This window comes from Cryptotermes secundus, unplaced genomic scaffold, assembly GCF_002891405.2.
Source record: "Cryptotermes secundus unplaced genomic scaffold, Csec_1.0 scaffold5, whole genome shotgun sequence".
Taxonomy (NCBI): Eukaryota; Metazoa; Arthropoda; class Insecta; order Blattodea; family Kalotermitidae; genus Cryptotermes; species Cryptotermes secundus.
In genome coordinates this window covers 1,251,771-1,274,121 of record NW_019724742.1, presented here as the reverse complement: position 1 = coordinate 1,274,121, position 22,351 = coordinate 1,251,771, and the positions used below count along the sequence as shown (strand labels likewise).

At 42.2% G+C, this 22,351-nt stretch overlaps 1 protein-coding gene across 1 annotated transcript in view; it reads right to left on the bottom strand.

The window, feature by feature from the left end:
- The window catches only part of LOC111862663, an 86,330-nt gene extending 67,738 nt beyond the window's left edge, over positions 1-18,592 (bottom strand). The window contains exon 1 of the mRNA XM_033750742.1: positions 14,055-18,592. Coding sequence (XP_033606633.1) covers positions 14,055-16,208 — 2,154 coding nt within the window. The 5' untranslated portion in view covers positions 16,209-18,592. The remainder of the gene's footprint in view (positions 1-14,054) is intronic.
- Between the last annotated feature and the right edge of the window lie 3,759 nt (positions 18,593-22,351).

Genomic DNA, 22,351 nt, shown 5'->3' with positions numbered 1-22,351 from the left:
GGTTCATCAGTGTGCACTTTCGTGGGTATATATCGCCTGTATCTTCAGAGTCCAGGCAAGAAACCAACGTAAGAAAGTGTCCCTCTCCGAACTACACGACTTTACAACAAGGAAAACTGTACTGTCCAAAGTCACCGTCTTTAGTAACACAAATGCGACGTGTGAAGAATATTTTCTGTTTTGAAAACTGCATTCGCTGTGGGCCTTAGCAAAGAGGATGACGTCAGTGCCAAGATGCGTTCCATTTATATCAGGCCGACATTCCTTCTTGTCTTCTTAATAGCAGTAATAATTAAAGCCTGAGGATAACCACCGAGTGCCAGGTCATGCCTGATACACGCATCATGCAAGATACCGTGCCCTTCTCCGCAAACAATTTCCCTTTATACAAGACGCGGTCATGCCCTCTGTTTGCACGTCGTGAAAGCTTGGATGCGAAAGGACACTGTTTAGTGCGATCTTGCTTCCTGTAGACTTCTGTGGACACGATGGGACACTTCTTGGACATTAGCACGTCCAGAAAAGATAGAACGGTTTCGATCCTCTTTCCGTAGTGGACTGAATAGAGGATCCAAGGCTACTGATGTCATTGAAATCAGTGTAACCGGGTGCCCATACCACACACGTGTCGTCTCTGTATCTGAGACATAGGCTCGTTCTTTATTTCGCAGTTCGTGGGTCCAAATGTCTAAAAGTATGGACAGGATATTAATGCAAATGCATATCTTGACTGTTTTATCAATAAGCATAATATTTTCGAAGATCTATCCTTATGCTGCATATTTTTTTAAATATTTATCATTATATTTTTTTTCAATTTTATGTTAAAATTTTCAACCATCGTCGTGTGTATACATTTTTTTTTGTATTAGGATAAGAGCACGGACCACATAGAAAATACGGTCTCTATTTTTGATGAAACTTGTTTACTGCTTCTTGCCTAGCAATAGACGTCTGTTATTGTTGTAACGCACCCTGCTGAAGGTTGTTTACAGGTCCGTTGCCTGACAATGGAAAGCCCTTTTTCTATCGTTGGCCAAGAATTTTTCTTCGCGAGAACGTGTTTAGCTAGTTATTCCCCAGCAACTGATATATATGTGACTATTGCTGGCTGTGCTTGGAATTAACATGAGGCATATGCGAATAAACTTTACTTACATACGGTCCCTTGATAAAAATGGAAAACTGAAAATAAAATATACAGGAATCATACTGTTTACAGGCTAGAAAGGTATTCCTCATTAGACAGAAAAGACTGCCCTCCCATTCGTGACCTATATTTAACCTGATTTCACAGAACATGTTAACTCACCATAGTTCGTTGCTATGGTAAAGAAACATTGCCTGACTTCTAAGCTTTCACTCACTGTTACCAAATTTATACTGGGTATATATAGTGAGCTGACATTGAGAGAAGTGCTTTAATTATTTTGACTGCTTCGACCGATGTCTTCAAACTCACCGCTGTGAGAACCTCAAATCCTACCTCAGATGCTGTCGGGTGATTGCCATTCTTGTCCGTATGGGTCCAACGTACTTCATTCTTCACACCTAGTCGTTTCTCTTGAAAATCTTCATCGCATTAAAAGTCGTGTGTAAACTCAGTTGTGATTTTCCGACGGTAAACCCAGAAGCTTCAACGCCGTTAAAGCCCCAAGTCTTCACTGGACATAATCTGGAAACAGTTACATTCGCCCCCTAAAGCGATCTAAATGTTTCCATGCAGTCCCTTCCCTTCTCAACACAGTACATGGTCAAGAGATTTTCCCACTGAAACTTGATAACGTTTCATGCCTACCCCTTCCGAAAATCTTACCCAGTGCGTCTTCCTATCTCAGAGTTCGCTATCCTCAGAATACGAATTGGCCTATCGAGTCACCGGTTCGAAAGGATACCCAGTTCTGTGATAACACTGTTTAGTCAGTTTAGTGTAGTTGAAAGTCTGGATTTCGATTCCCAATCGGGATATTTTTCCGTCGCTATATCCAGACCGGTTACAGAGCTTACGTAGCCTTCTGTCCGGTTTTTGTGTCGTAGAATCAACCCCCCCCCCGGGTGAGAGGGGTGCTGATGTTTAAACAACATTCTCCTCCGTGTCGTGCCGCAAGCAAGAATGTGTGGACCTATATCTCCACTCTCCCACACGCTTAATTAGGTTCATGGACACCTTTTTAGCGTACTTCCCTTATTTTGAAAAAAAAAAAATAGTGTGCTTCATAGATCCAGTCCCTCTCTTTAGTAACACCAAAACTGAGGTAAGAACCTTAATATTACACCAATGCCAGAATCGATCTCCATAAAACTTGGTATGTACATCATGCCACCCATGGTCATCTCAATGGCGTACGTAATGAATTCCTCCGGTCAGTAATACCAACACTGCAGCCTCTAAATTTTATCGTTTTACTGACTTACGCGTGCTTACTGAAGTTTTCTCTAGGTGTATCAGATCATACATGGAAATTTTAGTGAAAGGAAAGCAGGCGATTAGCTCTTCCCTGAACTTCTTGTTTTATCTTAATCAAGTTACGTGCAGTGATATTCTCCATTGTCTACTCTCTTATTTAAAATTTCTGCTAAATGAGCTGGCTTTACGATCAGATTTTAAACCAGGTACTTTTCAACGCTGGTACAACTTTCAGATCATGACAAGTCCGACACAGATGGGATTAACTACCACCGACAAACGGCTGTTTGCGAAGTGCTCGACTCATGAAATTCAAGGCATGGTTGAGCAGCTACGGCACTTCAGGAGCCTTGGTATTCATAGAATTTATAGCAGTAATGGTAAGTCCACTACTTGAGCTAGAAATACTTGCAAGTAAACACACTTTGAATCATCGGGCCAATTATAATCTCTGTAATGATCAAGGATTCGAAACGGGGCTCACTGGGAGGCCAGACTTCTCTCCAGCTCCAGGTTAGACACCCTATACTGAACAATTCACGTAATATATAAGGAAATTAGATGCATATGTGCTACATGTAGGGCTGCCGCACACCAAAACTGCATCAAGACATGAGACAAAAGACGCAAACTTACTTCACTCGTGATTCGTCAGCATGGAGCTGACGTCAGCATCATGACTCAGACCGGTGTGCGGCGGTTTTCATAATCTCATTCGTTTAAATTGTGCTCCTTTCTTTGCGTCATGTTGCAGACATCGTGCCTTGACTGTTATATGTCTTGACGCATGCCGGTGTGCGGCCTACCTTAGGAGGCTGATGACGTGGGTGCCCTTTCTGGCTTACTGAGCATTGCTACGCAACTGTAAGCAATTTTGTTTCCTATTCCGGCTGTCCCTGTGAAGAATCTTAGGTCGGAGATAGGCTGCTTAACTCTTCATAAAGTGAAGGTTGGTTTACGTTTGGTAGAATATCTGACAGCAGATCATTGTCTCATCTGAATACTAATTCGGCTTAGTTTTAGAAACAAATAATTTAACATTTTGATGCAGTGGAGAAAAATGTAAAAGTCTGCAAATTTACTCTCTCTCTTCTATCTTAACTGATTATGCTCTCAGTTCTGTGCCCATTAAACTGAATCTGACAGCTACCAGGAATTCTCAGCCGGTCACAGTGGCCGCGCGATCTAAGGCATGAACTGTCTTCGCTCGCTCGAATACTGGGTTTGTGGGTTCGAATCCCACTGAAGGAATGGATGTCTCTGTGCATTTATTCTGTGTTTGTGTTGTTCTGTGCGTAGGTATCGGCCTTGCGACGGGCTGATCCCCGTCCAAGGAGTCATACCGATTGTGTACAGGATTAAAAACCTGAAAAAGTGGCCAAGGTGGAACAAAGGTCTGTAGAGCAACTTGTATATATATATATAGAGAGAGAGAGAGAGAGTAGGACCCCTTGAATGGGGGATCAGCCCGTCGCAAGGCCGATATCTGCATGGGACAACACAAACACATAATAAACGTAGTCGGATATCCTTTCCTCGAGTTGGATTCGAACCCGTGACCCAAGTGTTTGAACGGGCGTAGATATTTCATGCCTTATACTGTGCGTTAATGTTGATCGGCCTGAAGATATATTATGAAAGAAAAATATTTGTTTATGGGGGGAAAGTTGATATGTATATTTTCCTGAAATTTAAAATTTACTTCTGAGCCTGAGGCTAAAGGACAGGGCCACGAGGCAGCAGGTCTATGGATGAGGCAGTGCGGTTTATAGTAGCTGGAGAAGAGACAAGGACTGATACATAAAAACTAAAATAGCTTACAGGGAGAATGTAATCTAAAAATGTTACAAAAGTTTCTTCTTAACGTCAGGAAAACACGGCTTCTCTATTACATGTTTAGCTGTCAGTCAGTCAGTCAGTCAGTCAGTCAGTCCTGCTGTAACCTAAGAACGAAATGAAAGGCGCAGATCAACTCTGCGGGAGAAACAATGTGTTAGTTAGTGTTCAAGCAAGCGGTATGCATAATTGTTATGGTTCGACAGGAACCCCGTACCAGAATATTACACAGAGCTGCAAACTTCTGATGGGTGCATTAAAGTTGGCTGACAACATCGCTGCTACTACCACTACCAGCACCACTACTGCTACTACTACCTTTGGGTAAGGTAAATTTGTCCCTGTGCTTACATTATTAAGCACTGCGCCATGAAGACGCATGGGGGTCCACTCAGCCTCGTGGTGATAATTGAGGAGCTGTTTCAAGGAAATAGCGGCTTCGGTCTAGAAAACCGAGATTAACGGTCGCGAGGATCTGTTGCGCTGACCACGCGACACCCTCTATCCGCAAAAGTTGGAACTAACTTCGCCGACAAGCGGAGGTCGCTCGGTCGGTATAGTTCGCTTGTGGACTACAGGCCAGGGTTTTTTTTTTAATTAAGGATATTAAGTTATTCCCTATATCCAGCATTTCTTACTTGGCCCTTCCTTGTCTACACTCCTCATGGATTTTCATTTCTGCAGCTTAAATTTTTACATCCTGACGTTTGTTACAGCCCAAATTTCAGTTCCATATATAAGTATAGGTACCGCCATGGTTTTATAAAATTGTATCTGTGTATCTCTTGCTGTCCCGTTATTCATTGTTCTTGTTGTTCTGTATATTTGATTAAGCCTATGTCTACAAACATTGGCAGCCGATTTGCTGTGCCCCAAGCCAGACAGCAGACTGGCCTACTCCACCTCTCTGAACAGAGGACTCGTCTATCCTAGTGATTCGACTGCATACCATCACCCGTTGTGCGAGTTGTTAGACTGACAGACAATAACTGAACAGGTGGACTGTGTTTGTATGTTACACCCCTGCTAAGATACGCCTGGCTAATTTCAATGCTTGAACACCTTTGGCAAGACTTACAGCTTCTTTTTAAAACTGCTCTATGTCTAGGTCAGTAATTTATTATGTCAAAATATACAGACCTATAGTCTTTAGGATGACACACATCTTAGTCCTATAGTAGCAATAAAGTTGTCCTGTGTGTAGTTAAGCATCACGCCATGAAGACGTTTAGGGGCTGGAGTTCTACCTCTACCATTCCTGACGTTGGCGCTAGATGGAGGTGAGGGATTAGCTTCACGCTCCTGTCGTTATACCCCGGGGAAACAGCCTCAGGCTCCCACTGTATTGGGGATCGGGTGGGCTCCAGATGCAACATGGACGCCGTGGAGTAGAGAGAAATTTCTTACCCCTGCCGGGAATCGAGTCAAGGCCATCTAGCCTGCAGCCCGTAGTTATACCGACTGAGCTGCAGTAATCAAAACAATTCAGTTATCTGTTTGTTTACTGATATTAGAGTTCTGTTTCGACAGTCTGTCGTCCAATTATAGAATTGGCGTGAAAAGAACCCAGAGAAAATGGCTGAAGCACGAGCAAGATAAACAAAGAAAACTGAGAATATGGTTACCTGCCTATGACTCTACAGCCCTTTGTTTGACCTTGGCCTATTTTTCAGTTTCCTAATCTTTTACACAGTCTCCTTGGATAGAGGGATCAGCCCGTAGCAAGGCCGCTACCTACACCCAGGGCAACATAAACACAGAATAAACGCACATCCATGCATCGAGTGGGTTTCAACCCCACAATCTCAGTATCTGAGTGGACGGAAACAGTTCATGCCCTAGACCGCGCGGTCACTGCAATCGGCAGAACGCGACTGTTCTCACGTAAGGTGTCAACGAAATACAAGGAAACAAAATATCGGCTGCAAGCGATGGCGAATTCGCTTCTTTTTGGTTTACAGCTGCAAGAATTACTCCTTGCGCGGTACGCACACTGCCTCACTCTCTTGCAACCTTATATTCATCAGCAGCATACACAGAGGATACTGGGGAACAGTCTTTCAGTTCTTTCTACTACCTGACTCTGCTAGAAGGAAAGAGACAGCTGGGAAGAACAAAGTGTATATGGGAGGACAATATTAAAATGGATCTTAGAGAGATAGGATGTGATGGAATGGATTGCATTGCTCTGGCTCAGGGTAGGGACCAGTGGAAGGCTCTTGTGAACACGGTAATGAATTTTCGGGTTCCAAAAAATGCTTAGAATTCTTGAATAACTGCAGAATTGGCGGCTCCTCAAGAAGGGCTCAGCTCCGTAAGTAAGTAAGTAAGTAACCTGACTCTGTTTATCTGCATACACTCTGTAGGCTTTCTGAAGGAAGTATGCCATCAAATTACAATAGGGTAATGACAGTATAGAGATACAGGCCTATTACAGTTTAGCTACATATTACAATACAAGGTTTTAGTCATACCAATTTCAAAGGCTAAGTCAGCTGCCTGGTTGGTCTAGCGGCAATTCTATAGACCTGTATTCCAGTTATGTTCTTTTGGAATATCGGCCGACAAACCGGATATCCAGACTGAGATTTTGTGGTTTTACTCAGTCCCTACAAATAAGTCGAAATATTTCCACCACTTGTTTCCAGGACTTTCTAATTCATGATCCAAAGCTACATAGTCCGGATGCCGACAGGGCGATAAATTCCTCCTCCCCCCACGCACCCAATACAACCCACGGTTTGCACTTGTCCTTGCATCCCACACGTCCTCTAAAAGGTTTTTCTGTAATACAATATTGTGCTTCATTAAGCTGCTGAAACTCGAAATTTCCTGGTTTTATCCACTATGTTTTGTGTTCAGAATTACTGTGTTTTTGGATTTTGTCCATCGACCTTTATTATAAAAACTAGAGGACACACCGTTTCGGAAACTGGACGTGTTTCCATCCTCAACGGACAAAGTCCAAAACCCAGTAATTCTGAGTGTTATACACCATCGTCAGAACCCTCTAAAATCTAATATACTTTTATATATATATGTGTGTGTGTGTGTGTGTGTGTATTTTTTGTTTTACCGATTCGTAAAATAGCCACGACCAAGCTTAATATACTGCAAAGGACGTCATTGGGAACTGTTTGTGTGACACACTGGCCTACGGGAATCGAAGAAGCATCTTCGGTGAAGATATTATGCTGAGGCTTAACGACAGAGGAACAGATGTTCGATTCCTGGAATCTCTTCTCTGCAGCGTTAATACCCCTAGACTTATTCGGCCGGTCACTTACATTTAGTGCCGACTTTAAGAGTGCATAGAGCTATTCCTCCATCCCACAGGATTTTGTGGGGAAGTACTTAATTAATTTTAAATGCTTTATCTTTGCGTGTCCAACGGTTTAAGTGCTGAAACCACGTCAAAGAAAAAGAGACAAACGGACAGACGTAACCCCCCATTCCTTTTTCTACTTTTTAAAAAACACCAAATTTGTACAAGAAATGTAGATATTTTTTCGTCACAACAAAATCAGCGCCAGCTATGTCTAAATAATGGAGATCCATTAGGGGCTAGTTCGAACTCAAAAAGCAGTTAATACTAGGTCTGAAAACCTCGGCTCGTATACCCATTAACTGCTGCAATAATTTTTAGCTTTTGCTGGTTAATATTGGTTTCGTGTTTTAACTGTAACATATATGAAAAACTGTTCATTGTCAGAAAAGCATCTTTTTATGTATAATCATCTATATCAGAGAAAACACGGAACAGAACATAATCTCTAAAAATTTCGGAATTAAGGCGTAATATCCAAATTCCGAAATAGGGAACGGAAAACCTTATTCCAGAATTAAATGTCTTTCTTACGTTGGATGCTGCAAATTTACAGAAAGTGTGGACTAACATTAATGAGATATCGCAAAAGACGCCAACTGAAATACAATCCTTATGGAAACTCTGAATTATCTCGGTTATAAAAAATCACAACTAAAAAAGCAAAAAGAAAATTGAAATACTTGGGATTAGTAATTTACCTTATTACCTGTCAAAAATCGCAAGCAATGTGTTAAATTGATGATTGGTAATATGAGATTAAACAGAAGTATGGTAACTGTACAACTGATGACATAAATATATGTAGCAAAGTCGGAATTAAGGACACTCTTGCCATTCTTTCGTCTGAAGCTAAAATCCTGCAATCCGTGAGTCATGTTAAAGGCTACTGAACTGACTTCTAAGTGGTTTATAGCAAATATCCTTAAGATTAAGTTTACTTTAATTCGGTAGACAGTGTTACAAATACAAAACAAACTCCGTGGACTGTAGTCCGCAAGCGAACTACACCGACCGAACGACCGCCGCTTGTCGGCGAAGTTACTCGTAGTGTCAACTTTAGCGGATAGAGGGTGTCATGTGGTCAACGGATCCCCACGGCCGCTAATTTCGGTTTTCTAGACGGCAGCCGCTATTTCCTTGAAATAGCTCCTCAGTTATCCTCACGAGGCTGAGCGGACCCCGTTCCAGACCCACTACTTCTCAGAAAATCTGGTAGCTCCGGGAATGGAACCCGGGACCTCTCGATCTGTAGCCATGAACTCTGATCACTAGACCACGGAGGCGGTCTCAGCGTTACAAACAGACCACTCAATTCAAAGCAGACGACAATTGCAAAGACAAAAGTTAAACCTACATCGACAATGCTCCTGCCACAAAACTAAACACTGGGTGCAGACACTTCAGAATGCCGCAACCACATAACTAATAATGTAAGTGCTTTAGCCAGTAAAGGCGACTGTTGCAGATGCTTACCTTACTCAAGTGACTCAGCTTCTGGTGTCACAGTGTACTTCCTGTTCCCCCTCCCTATTCCGTTACATGGGAGCCGGGATAGCTCAGCCGGTATAGCGACTGATTATGGACTCGACAACCGATGGGTCGGAGTTCGAGTCCCGGTGGGGTCAAAATTTTTTCTTCTCCACGTCATCCAGACCGGCTCTGAGATCCACCCCGTCTCCTATATAATGGGTACCGGGGGTCCTCACCCCGGGTGTAAAGCGGCAGAGACGTGAAGCTGACCACACACCTCCAACTAGAGCCTAGGTCAATAAAATGTGGATCTATACATCCACTCCCCCATACGCCATCATGATGTAGTGCTTAATTAGTTAAACACTGAACAACTTTACCGTTTACTCCGTTTCTTAATCACCATTTAAATCTAAGCTATCGTAGTAAATGCTTAACTAATGCTTTCTAGAGGCCGTAATCTTTCTGGAAACCGTCTGATTGCACCCGTAAACTTTTCGAAAGAAGGAAGACACACACACACACATGTCCGTGCATTACGTGCAGCACACCTGAGGTTCAACCCGGGCGGGTGATTACAGGCAAACATTTTTCTAACAAAAGTGACGCCTATAACATTAACCAGATAATGAACATAGCAATCTATACTCCTCTCCAGCCCAGCCTACCACGAGTTTTATCTTAGGTTTAATTATTCTGCTCAGACCTTTGTACTCAAATGCCTACACTTGCTGTTCATTTCTAAAAATAAGAGTCCAAGTTTATTACACACACGGAACAAGTAGACCTAACTAATTCACACGGGTACATGTACAGCATATGGCCTCGGTTGAATGGTGCATAGGTCTTTACATATGCCAACGGAGCTTAATGTAGCTTAAATTTCTTTCCTTGGCACTACAGCCCCAGTGGGCCTAGGCCTACCTCCATGAACTTCTCCGGTAGCTTACATTATAAGCCATTATTCTTTTACAAATACGTGGGCTCTGCTTCTGGATATGGGTCTGAAGAATTCGCTAGATTTTGATGTCGTAAAATCTGGGATATTATTACATACATTTTAAATAACGTGCTGCCTCCTTCTTCCAACCCTGAAGATGGAGGTAGAATGCTTCTCCGAAACGTTGCTACCTATCTACGCCCTACAAGTCGTCAGAAGTAGAGGACACTTACGTTTAAAATCGCCGCGGATATGGATGTGTATGCTGCACACATGTACCGGCAAATTCGAAGTGAAGTGAGTATCAAAAACTTTTAGCGATGGTAGATTAATACAATTATTGGCTTTTGTGGACATTATGCATGTCCTGATTCTGGTTCGGGGGTAGCGCTGTCGTCTGGGCCCAACTGAGTAAGCTTCTCACCTGTTGGTGGACACAGAGTTCAGTCCCGAAACGTTGGTTTGTCTGATGTCACCTCAAATTTCGCAATGTCGCAATGGTCGTAATTGTAGATTTAGAATAAATCATATATAGCGTATAGGTGTGTTAATAACCTATCTCTATATCAAATTTAAAATTCATAGTACTAATGATTCATTACTGGTTACTGCCTTCAAACCGAAAGCTTAAAAATATTCGTATGGGCGCCATGTTCTTATTGCATATTCAACAAAATACACGTACGTTCTCAGCAAAAGTCTCATATTTGGGCCCTGTATTAAGTGGCGATCTCACTTCACAATTTCGCTCATTCGCCGTGTTATCCTGGTTGTAGGCGACTAGTAAATATGGCGTTGGAATGGCCTCCAATGGATCGGTTCTCATATCACATTTCGTTGAAACAGTGAACTGGCTCGAACTCTGGGCAGGGCGAGACAAACTCAAAGACGTAGACACACAGCGCAGTGGTCTCTACACACTGTTTCTATAGTAGAGTACAACGCGAAAGTAATTTCAATAAACCGCCATAGTTTTCGAGGTCTACTGCCACAGACAGTGAAATAAATCTACGTTAAGCGACGATAAATCGTTTCCACCCCAGAACATCGGGCGGCAGCCACAATGATGGTAAGGGGTTGAAATGTATGCCTGAAATGTACAAGTAGCCATCGGCGGCATGATGCATATGCTAAGTTTCATGAGAATCCGTCAGCCTCTTGCAATAGTAGTAGGGACAAACACACGCACAGACGCCATGATACCGTGCGCATAATGGGGCAATGGGCCAAACGCTAAGTTCCAGCTATTTTTAACTTACGCTAAGTCTGTGAACTGCATTGTTTATTAATTTTCGAGAGAAGTTTGCTTGGGTTTCCTTTTTTTTTTTCTTTTTCTTTTTTTTTCTTTTTGTGACTAAGAATATGAAATTTAGAGTGATGTCATGGCTGTTGAAGTTTCATAGGATTATTAACAATTGCTAAAGTTAGTTCGTAGAAAACAAAGTAGGGGTTAGTAAACAAACCTCCCGCTGGTTCACACATGAAACGGCGTATTGCTTCGGATTGAAGCACACGAAAACAGAGCGTAGACTTTACTCGTATTAGGAATTCACTGTGTTCGTACTAATTCTGACTTTGGGACGGGTCAGTTCCGCGGAAGGCAACCAACTAAACTACAGTTTCAGAAAATCTGAATGCAAGAAGTCAACGAAACCCTAGATTCCGGGTGTCACGTATGAGAACTAGGCTCCTTCAAATAGGCTTTCTTCAACGCGTTTGGTGACGACAGCAATTAATAATTGTCATGTCTATTGAACCAAATGAGGAGCTTCATAAATTGTAATCTTCTCCAAGTAAAATTAGAGTGATCAAGTCAGAGAGAATGAGGTTGGCAGGGAATGTAGCACGAATGGGGGAGACGAGGAATGCATAGAGGATATCGGTGGGAAAGCCAGAAGGAAAGAGTCCAATGGGAAGATCAAGGCGTGGGTGAGTAGACAATATTAAAATGGATCTTAGAGAGATAGGACGGGATGGTAGGATTGGATTCATCTGGCTCAGGATAGGGACAAGTGGAGGGCTCTTACGAACACGGTAATGAACCTTCGGGTTCCATAAAATGCTGGGAAATTCTTGAGAAGCTGCAGAATTGGCGGTTCCTCCAGAAGGACTCAGTTCCGTGAGTCAGTGGGTCAGTAAGTAAATAAGTAAGATATACCCACTATAATAATATTTTGGACGCGACGTAAAAGTTTTTCACCCTCGCCATATTTGTAACTGCTAGCAAATAAACGCCATGGATAAGATGGGTTGGTCGGGGTAAGCAGCACGTATGAGGGAAATAAAAATTGAATGTAAAATGTAAAACATAAAGGGATAAAGACTATTTGAGGAGACCTATGTGAAAGGATTACATTAATATGGATCGTAAATAAATAGGATGTAGGATCTGAACTCGATTCATTTGGCTCTGCATAGGATCCATCTAGGAGCTCTTATAAATAAAGTAATTACTCTTCTAGTTTCATAAACGTATCGGAAATTCTTAAAGCGCTGAGTGACTACAGGCCTCTCAGGCAGACACCCTGCTCAAGTGAGTTCGTTGCTAAGTCACGTCTGTATGACGATTGTAGAAATGTCAGTGATTTACTTCCGGGCAGAATTTCGCATGTCTAGCAGTCATAGCTTCATGACGTCCAAATTTTAAATGCTTATCAATCTACAAAAGGCGTGGCCTTCAAATTCTACGAATTCTTCGAATTATCCGAATTTTTCCATCACACAAATTATCAAGAGCTTATGTCTCCCCCACTACACACTTTCACACAAGACCTGTGAGTTTGATTACCTACAGCAAGAAACCGAAAAGTAGGAACATTAACGGAGGCACGAAAAATTGCATAATGGTGATTTGCGTAATTTTCACTCATTCAGTAGCATTCTGATGATGAAAATGATGATTATATTGGAAGAGTACGTAGTCTGCACACAGGAGATATCATAAATGCTAACAAAGTTCTGGTTGGGAAACCTGAATGGAGGATACCACTTTGATGACGTAGGCACAGATCGGAAGCCGGTGGATGTCCAAGAAATCGGGTATGAGAAAAATTATATGTTGCTAATTGGTCCAAGATTGTGTCCAATTGCGACGTCTTGTCACCGTGATAATGAACGTTCGAGTTTCATAAAAGACGAGAAAATTCTTAACAACCGCGAGACTACAATCTCCTCAAGATGAACTCTGTCCCTGGAATAAGTTAACAGTGCAAATTTGCAAAGATTGATTGCCCTGTAGTGGCCTGGTATTCATACATAGCTGCAACAATTCTGCCATTCGGACCTAAAATGATTAATGATCGTGTTTTTTTAAGTACTGTCCGAGTGACGATACATATGATAAAATTAAAAACACCCCAAATGGTACGTAGGATAATAACACGCTACTCTGTCGTACAGCGTAGAACAAACACTTTGCGAAGCAGCTGACAACACGTGAAGGCGACCGAAATGGTTGCAACTTATAAAGCTTCATATTTCAATTTTTGTGCATATTACAGTATACACAACTATTGCACACAATAATAATACAAAACAAACAAAATTCCGCGATTTTAGTCCGCAAGCGAACTATACCGACCGAGCGACCGCCGCATGTCGGCGAAGTTAATGCCGACTATTGCAGATAGAGGTTGTCGCGTGGTCAGGGCAACGAATCTCCACGGCCGTTAATTTCGGTTTTCTAGACCGGAACCGCTATTTCCTTGAAATAGCTCAATTATCCCCACGAGGCTTAGTTGACCCCGTTGCAGACACACTGCTTCTCAGGAAAAACCTCGTAGCGCCGGGAATCGAACCCGGACCTCTGAATCTGTAGCCAGAAACTCTGACCACTAGACCACAGAGGCGGTTAATAATAATAATACAAATGCTATGAGAATTTAATTCTAATATTCCTCTCTCTTAAAGAACTCTCATTTGATGGAGAGAGCCCAAGCTGTTTTGGAGAAGGAACGAACACAGTAAAACGGTTTTCAGCTGCCCTGCCCTATCTGCAAATTCAACTTTTCATACGGTACCAATAGCGAGCACTCCTATGAACACTGCAACGGCACAGCATGCAATTTACTCACCTGTGGTGTCCAGGTAGACGTGACTGAGGAAGTAGCACGGCTCTGGCTCTTGGAGCGCGCCCTCCATATTTTCTTTGCAACTCGACTCCCATGATGCACCACGCTGGATGATGATTTAGACTTCTGCATGGCTCCTCCGATAGGTGTAGCTGTAGAAGCAGAAGACCGAGTCATTGCAGTGTTTTCTTCGTTGCTTTGCTGTTGTTGCTGGTGGTGTTGCAAACCGTGTAGAAGGTTTGTCAGGAAGGTCTGGCCGGTTGAGAGGATACTGGAATGGGTTTGCTGAGGAATCGGTTTCCCACCAATGTTCATTGGTGGTGGTGAGAGAAGTGCGTCGTCAGAAATTCCAGCCCCCTCCAAGCTACTCCTAGAACTTGTGATTCTACTGCCTGAAAAATCATCTCCTCCCGGTGACATCTCCCGGTCCGAAAAGACGTCCTCAACCTTCAACTCTTTCAACACTACTATCCAGCTCTCGTCAGGCTGACAGCCCTTATTGAGCCCGTCGTCATCACCTGGCATGGTGAGCTCTCCTTTTGGCTTGATGTTCCTGAGATTGCGGTCGTAATTGACGCGTTTAAAGCGGTCCACTTTATCGGCGTCCAAGCTTTTCTTGCGTGCCATCCGCAGGTAGCGCTTAATAGTGTCGCTCACGCTTGGAGATACATCATCGTTATCAACACTGCTCCTCCGACGACCTGCTCCGCTCGCATTCATTTCCTCCTTCTCTTCCTGAACAGCAGCTGCCCGGGCCTTCTTCAGCTCGTCTTCTATCGCCACAAGGACACTTGCAGGTATTGGCTCCGTTTGTATTCCCCTGTCGACAGATACTGTTTCATACTCGTCCTCAATCTCTATCAAAGGTGGGGGTGAAAGGGGTGACATTTCTCTTTGGTCCCTCGATGGAGACTTTCCCAGGCGCTTCCAACTTGATGTTCCCATACTGTCTTTATAATCATATATCTCGCTCTTGTATATTTCGTCACCATCCCTCCTAGATCTCAATGTAGATGCTGTCTGTTCCGACGACGTCCAATGATGTGAAAACCCTGATCCATCAAGTCCCATGCCCCCGCGCATGGCTTTCAAGCTTCTAGTCTGCCGTAAGCCAAAGTAGAGCTTCTCTAGAAGTTTCCTATCTGTCAAGAGGTCAGTGATAACTTTCTGGCGACAAGTGGATTTACTATAGTAGCGTCGAAGTGTGTCCAGTGTCATTCTCTCTTGTGTGTCTGACTCGAAAGAGACTCTTGATGGCGAAGGGGTTGGAGAGAGTGGCCTTTGAGTCGTGGTTCGTATCGTCCGAGTACGCACCGTCATTCTCTCTTGCGTTGCGGCCAGTTTGTCATATTGTTCTTCAAGAATGTTGCTGGTTGAGAGATACTTTCTGAGTTGATCTACTAGTCTCTGATAGTCTATATCAATTACTTCATCGCCCGTTGAAAGGGTATCAGCAGATTTCTCTTGCAGATTTAAGTACCTGGATAATGTCTCCATCAATTCCCTTTCGGTTTCTTCATCCTCATTGTCCGGACACGTTACAGTAGTTTCTGGAACCCCAAGGAGAAGACCTTGTCGCCCGGAAGAATGTCCCTGACTGTGGGCTGTGTCAGAGATGGATGATGACACCCCATACAGGAATTCTTCTTTCAGTTTCTTCAGGTCTAACCTCCTACCTGATGCCGATGAATGTGAGGTGTCTAACTCATCGACAGAAGTAGCCTTTTCCCTGCAGCTACCACCCTTCTTCCTGCGATTCTTCCTGTGATGAGACCTGAATCCCAATGCTCCAGGGTAGGAACTTTTTCTCCACAGCAGGAACTTTGGTTCGCGGTGACATACTTCCTGGAAATACGCCTCTATCTTTGGAATATCTTGAGGTCGGTTTTGTACACCCTCGGGAATTAGGCGCCGGCCTGCATCAGCCATGTAACGCCATGTTTTGCGAGTGAGCAGCCAACGTTCTCGGGTAGGTCGCTTTCTTTTCTGATCCCTTGAGCTGGACTCTCTTGACGATCCTGCTGGGGTTTCTACGTGCTTCGCCCTTCCCATGTCACGTTGAGATTCAGCGTCACCACTTAACTCGACGAAATCTTCTGTGCTACGAGCCTGAGAACTTCTATACGCTCGAACTTTCTTACTTCGACGATCGCCCATTTTTGCAGTGCTTGGAGATCAAGGACTGTTTAGGTGGGCAGGGTTTGGACTTAGGGAATGGGGCTGTGTTACAGGGAGAAGGGAATGATGTCTGTAAAGCAGGTGATGGAAGTCTGTCATCAAGATCGAAAATTTCGATGTGAATATGACTTTATATTTCAAATTCTAAACTCGGCTTGCCGTAGATTTATATATTATATACAGCTGATGATCGTGTAACTTAAGGAAGCTATTTGCTTCAGTTTAAGTCTATTTTAGTTGCACTTTCAAACAGACCGATATAGGGTTGCAAGGAATTTATTTTAGAGCACCAACGAGGTCATCCACAGTTCTTCGACTGCAGATTGTTAATCCGACACTAAATCTGCAAACTTTACGGCTTGTCTGACGACCTGAACAAGGTTTACGACGGAGCGGTTTAACTTAATGTTTTATTGGTACGTTTTCCTTTTATAATAAATCGCAACAATACTCGACATTTTCGAAATGTTCCAAAGAAATGAAGATGTGCTTCTGGGAGATATTTGAAAATGACCGTATAAGAATACCAGAACAAAATATGCTTCATTTAAAATATGTCATGTTGTTGCACTTTAAATTCTGTCTGTCCTTAAACACTTAATTATAACGTGCCCCCAGTTGTCCAATAGCAGCACTTTTTCGCAATATACAACATCCGTCCGTCCGTATTGTGCCGAGAAACAAAAAGTCTTATACAGTGAAGGATCTTTGCTGATCACATTTAGTCTTCTTGTTTGCCTCTTTGATTCCACACTTTTTCTGTCTACACAAACAATAGAAACGTCCAAGTGAATTATTGAGAAACTTACTCAGAAGTTTGTTTAATCTCCACTAATAATTCCGTGCTATTTAAATAAAATGTTGAAGATATGATGACGTTCTTGGCAGATCAGATACACGCTTTGACTGTAGCCCAGATTAGGTCAACAAATACTTCAACATTCTGGCGTTCCGTAACACGCTACCACTCTCTTTAAAAACTGAAACTTGATGATTTTAAAATACTATTGACTAAAGCAGAGGTATATAGCATATGAAAATCAATTGTTTAAAGTGTCTATGCTACTTATATATGTTTATTCTCCCGTGTGGTGACGTGTAGATTGCATAAACTCGCACGACTTATCGGAATTTCACAACTTCGGTCAACGCTGGAACGCTTCCCATTACTTGGCACCGTTCCGCGAAGTCTACAAGCGGCCGCTCCTCGTCAGGCCGCCGTCTCTTTTAAGCACATTGTTACTCTATGCACCATCCCCATATTCATTTTATCCAAGTTATATTTAAAGGAAATGGCGCGATAAATTTACTGACTCTCATCCGATACGTGCATGTCGAAATGTAGTTATTTTTTGCACTATAAGAAAACGTTTCTCTTTCCTTGTTTTAATGATGAAAATTTTCATAATTTTGAGTTCCTGGCATGTGCTTCATTATGAACCCTCTTTTTTTTTTTTTTTTGGCAATCAGAGTCTTGTGCTTCTGTTTCCCCCTCTCTCTAACTTGCTACACTTTTGTTTCAAGTTTTCAAAAAAAAAATAATAATAATGTGATATAACGAAGAATGTTTATAAGTGAAAAGTATACAGTTCTTACATTCAAACGTTATAAATGCTTTCAATGTATAGAGAATGAATCTGTCTATAATCAGACAGAAGGCTGGCAATTTAAATGCCCCTTACACTATGGAATGTTTGTACAAATATTCCTTGTACAAATAACCAATATTAAATTTGTATGTTAAATATAACGCCGAATTAAACACAAAATTCTTGTAAATGACGCATCTGTGCCATTTTCTAAGTCTTTCGGTTTGTCCTATGGAGTATGAAGTGCTTCGAAATGTATCTTTAGGCAACTATTACAATAAACTAAAGTAATCCAGTGTATCAGTTTGTGCATGAATGGAATAGATTTCCTTCTGCAATTTCTTTAATTTTACGTCCTTGAGAGCCCAAACAGCTTTACACACAATGAAAATCAAACGTTTTATAAATAATATAGGAATACGGGTAGTTATGAGTGGATTAAGTTACCGATACATTATTAAATTTAGTTGTAAACACGTCTGCGTGCCAAGTTTGTCATGAATTTCATATGCAATTCCGCGCTAAACGTAGCTCCTTGCCTGCCCAAAGAAGAACTCGTGTAATAGTTCAGCACAAACTTGTGTGGAAAACAACATTAACAGCAGTAGCACACACGGGGCACTGTGCAACAACACTCTTCACGAATACACAACAGAAGTCGATTGTGAAAATAGATATTAAAAATTTCACTTCAGATTTACAGAAGAAATCTGCTAAACCACTACTTCACGGAAGTGTCTTGAAGATGAAGACATCGCACACACAGACACACTCGAACGCGGGGCCTCTCGAGGGCTGACCACTGATCGGGCTTTCTCTCTGATCGCTACTCTGAATTCTGACCGAAAAAAAAAACAAGATAGGGAGAGGGGATCGTAATGTTTGTTAGTTTGTTAGTTAACGCGCGATGCGCTGTTCCCTCTCTCTCTGTCGTCCCCGTGGTGGAGCAAAAATATCCCTCGTTCGAGATATTGGCAAGGAGCTCAGTACCAGGGCTGCACAAATGCTTCTCACAGGCAGGTGAGTCTGGTGAGCGGAAGCACACACCTCTAACGCAGATGTGAGTACAACTGATTTACGTTGCTGTATCAACTTGCAAAGCTACATGCGCTACATCGTCACACACAGAGATTTCGGATTGAAGTACTCTATTTAACACTAACATACCAACACAAGATAGCTTAGTATAACCACGTCTGGAATAATTCGTATCATTTAATGATTCTGTATTCACTTGTAGTGTTACAGGAAAAATGTCTGCACAGAACTGTGTTTCGTAACAACGATATATCGTTTTCATTGTCACATTGGTTCCCAGTAATTTCTTGCAGATTTATGGGTAAAATACAGCGGTTTTCTGAATATAGGTTAGCTCACTATTCTCACGTTGAACAGTGTAAAACATAGTCTACAAAGTTACTTACCAGTATCAGATCATAAGACATGCAATTATAATAAAATAATGGTTTTGGGCCCCCCAAAAGTGTCTCCACCTTGTCGTGGTGGTGGGGCTTGAGTGACTCTGTGACCTGGAGAGCTATGCCGACGGTAGTTTAACTATCAGTATGATCACCCATTCAGGAAAGGTCAAAGGGTACAGTCCAGACTAAGAGAGATACCCTGGTCCCCCAGGTTGGGGGTTGGGCATGAGGATAACAACCTCATCCTGTAAAAAGAATTTTGTTCAGAAAACTAACAACCAGCCTCGAGTCATCATGGGTGGGTCCATTCCTATGGCAGCACGCACTGGTTTTGGAGACCGGATGTAGAGGAGACCAAGGCTCAATCAGACCTGTAGCGCCGAGTGGTAGGTAAGTAGGTAGGTAGGTAGGTAGGCAGGCAGGTAGGTAGGTAGGTAATGGTTTTGTGTAGCTCCGTGTACTGACTTTAAAGACCAAAATATCGAATACTGAGAAAATAAAAAAAAAACATACAGGTTTCAAAAAGATTTTCTAAAGAAACATTTTTCATTAAAATAAATGCAGCAGACGAAGGAAACACTACTGCTGGCCGACCCATCTAGCGGCAGAATTAGTGCTACCTGCGACCATCGCGTGCTGGTTTCTATGGGCACACTACGTTACAATTCATTCTTGAAGCAGTATGACTAAATTTCGTGACGTCACACTGAACATTTGCACTAAAAATTTACAAACGAGGGCGTTTGAAATAACGAGGGGTGATGGACACATCCGTACATCTGGCATCGAGGACTCTGCATTTGTAAGGGAACCAGTTCATATAATTCGCCCGGTCACACCACTAAATGCTGCAAAGGCCAGAGAGGGGGAGTACATCCAATACAGACTGTTAAGTGACTAAGAGTATCAGAATTTGTAAAACAGCAATTTTTCCAACTCAGCTAAAATACAGGATCTATAAGAAATTTAACTAAAGCTTTTTGATCGGTGTGAATTGGCATTCTGAACTGCTGCTTCAAAAAGGCACTATTTCGAAAACCATGTTCCAATTTAAGATGTATATCTTCGGGAACATAACGGCATCTACTCCGCTGAAAGTCAACCGACGTTTCGGAAGAACATACCGCCTTCTTCTTCTGAAGGTGAAAGTGGGATATGTTTTTGTTTTCTGAGGCTGTGTATGTGGAAACGTTCCCATGTGTTTAATAAGAGGCCCTTTCTTCAATGTGAAGTTAGGCCCATTGTTTCTTTTATTTTGTGACGTGTGCTGTGTATCTAGTGTATGTTGTGCAGATTTAGAGTCTGGTTTGTTAGTTCTTACTGCCTGGAAATGCCTGTCTGTCCTATGTATTTAAATTGACAACCATTTCACTTCAGTTGGTACGTTCCACTTTTATTAAGATTGACAGTATCGAGTTTTTGGGTTTCTGATATCGTATTTATGGTTTTGAAGGATGTTCCTATGTTCGTGTTTAAATAGACTTGTGATTATCCCTGTTTCTTTGCCAATGTATATAAAGGTGGCCCATTTTTGTTTGCTTTTTGATGGTGTGTTCATATCTACGTGGTTTAATTTGTGTTTGCTTTCGTGCATGCGTGTAGGGCAGTAGTTATGTAATATTGTTTTTATGTGCTGTAGTTCGTGGTTTCCATTTGCCTCTATGATAGCATATGTGTTCATGCGGTTTATGAGGTAATGTTCTTGTGGGTGGCAATAATCGTTGTGTAGCTCCTGGTTTCCTAAATATGTTGAATGTTAGTGTGTTGTGTAAATTTGTGATCGTTAGGTCTAGGTAATTTAATTTGTTCTGCGTTTCCTTCTCAATAGTGAATTGGATGTTAGGGCGTATGGAGTTCAATTCTGTTAAGGTGTTCTCGATGTTGGTGATATCTTTATTGCATACAATTAGCATATTAGCGACGTAGTTGGAATAATAGATTCCGTGGTGTTTTTGGGTATGTTCGGCCCCGATTACTGATGTTGGGGCCTCCATTGCTAGTCCGTCCTCTTGTTCAACTGGAAGTTGTTGTGATTTACGTATGTGTTTATTAACGTCATTAGTTCTTTATTTGTTAGTGTGGTGTGTTGTCCTTGTTGTGTATGAACTTTCTGATTATGTCGGTGAGTTGTCTTTTGGGGATATTTGTGTACATATTCGTAATGTCGGAGGAGCTGAATATGAGGCTTAATGAATTGTGTATGTTAAATGCATTTGATAGTTATATTATGTTTTTAGTGTCCCACTAATTACAATTATACTTTGTTAATTCTCTTGTTGTGTTTCCAACGTATCTAACCATTATAGGCTCCTGATATTCTAGGCTACAAATTTCATGTGCATTTTCCGCTGCTTAGGTCGTCCCAAAGAATGTGATTTATTTTGCTCTGAGGAGTTGTTAACACCTCCCCTAACAACAGAACAGGAGGGCCGCCCCTTGTCGGCTGTCTTTAACTGCGTATTTAATATATTCGCAGCTCCTCTCCATATCTGAAAGCCATCTACTACCTGAGAACGTGCCATGCGACGTGTCTCTCTTATTCCTAACGCAATCGAACACATACACATAGCACTTCTAGCCACGCCACGAAACTTCCTTCTACACTGTGCATTCCCAATCCTGTCTTGTCCGATGTATCTCCGTCAGTAACCGTGTTCTCCTGTTCTATGTTCATCTCTCGATATTTCGATACATATTTCATTTCGGTTGTCGTTGCATTTCTGAATGTCTGGAGGTAAAGAAAATGCCGGGGAACTTTCCCCACTGGGGTTACAAAGCGTTAAAACCAATACAACTTATTCAAGGAGTAGTGCCCTTTGTAACATTACATGCCTAGTCGCTCCGTAAAGAGAAAGTAGCCCTTCAAAGAGGTGAAATTCTGTAACACATCAGAAGCTTCCTTATACTCCCTCTGTTTCTCCACAATTCGTTGTTTGGGATGAACGCCGAAATTGCAGGCGGACAGGACTGAAATTGATATGCTTGCATATCTCCTTAGGTACAAGTTCTCCGTACATGTGCCCAGGGCTCGATTACAGAGAATTCGAAAAGCGAACGTTCCTGAAACTGATTTATTCTTTCAGGAACAAGGTATGATTACAATTTTCCCAGA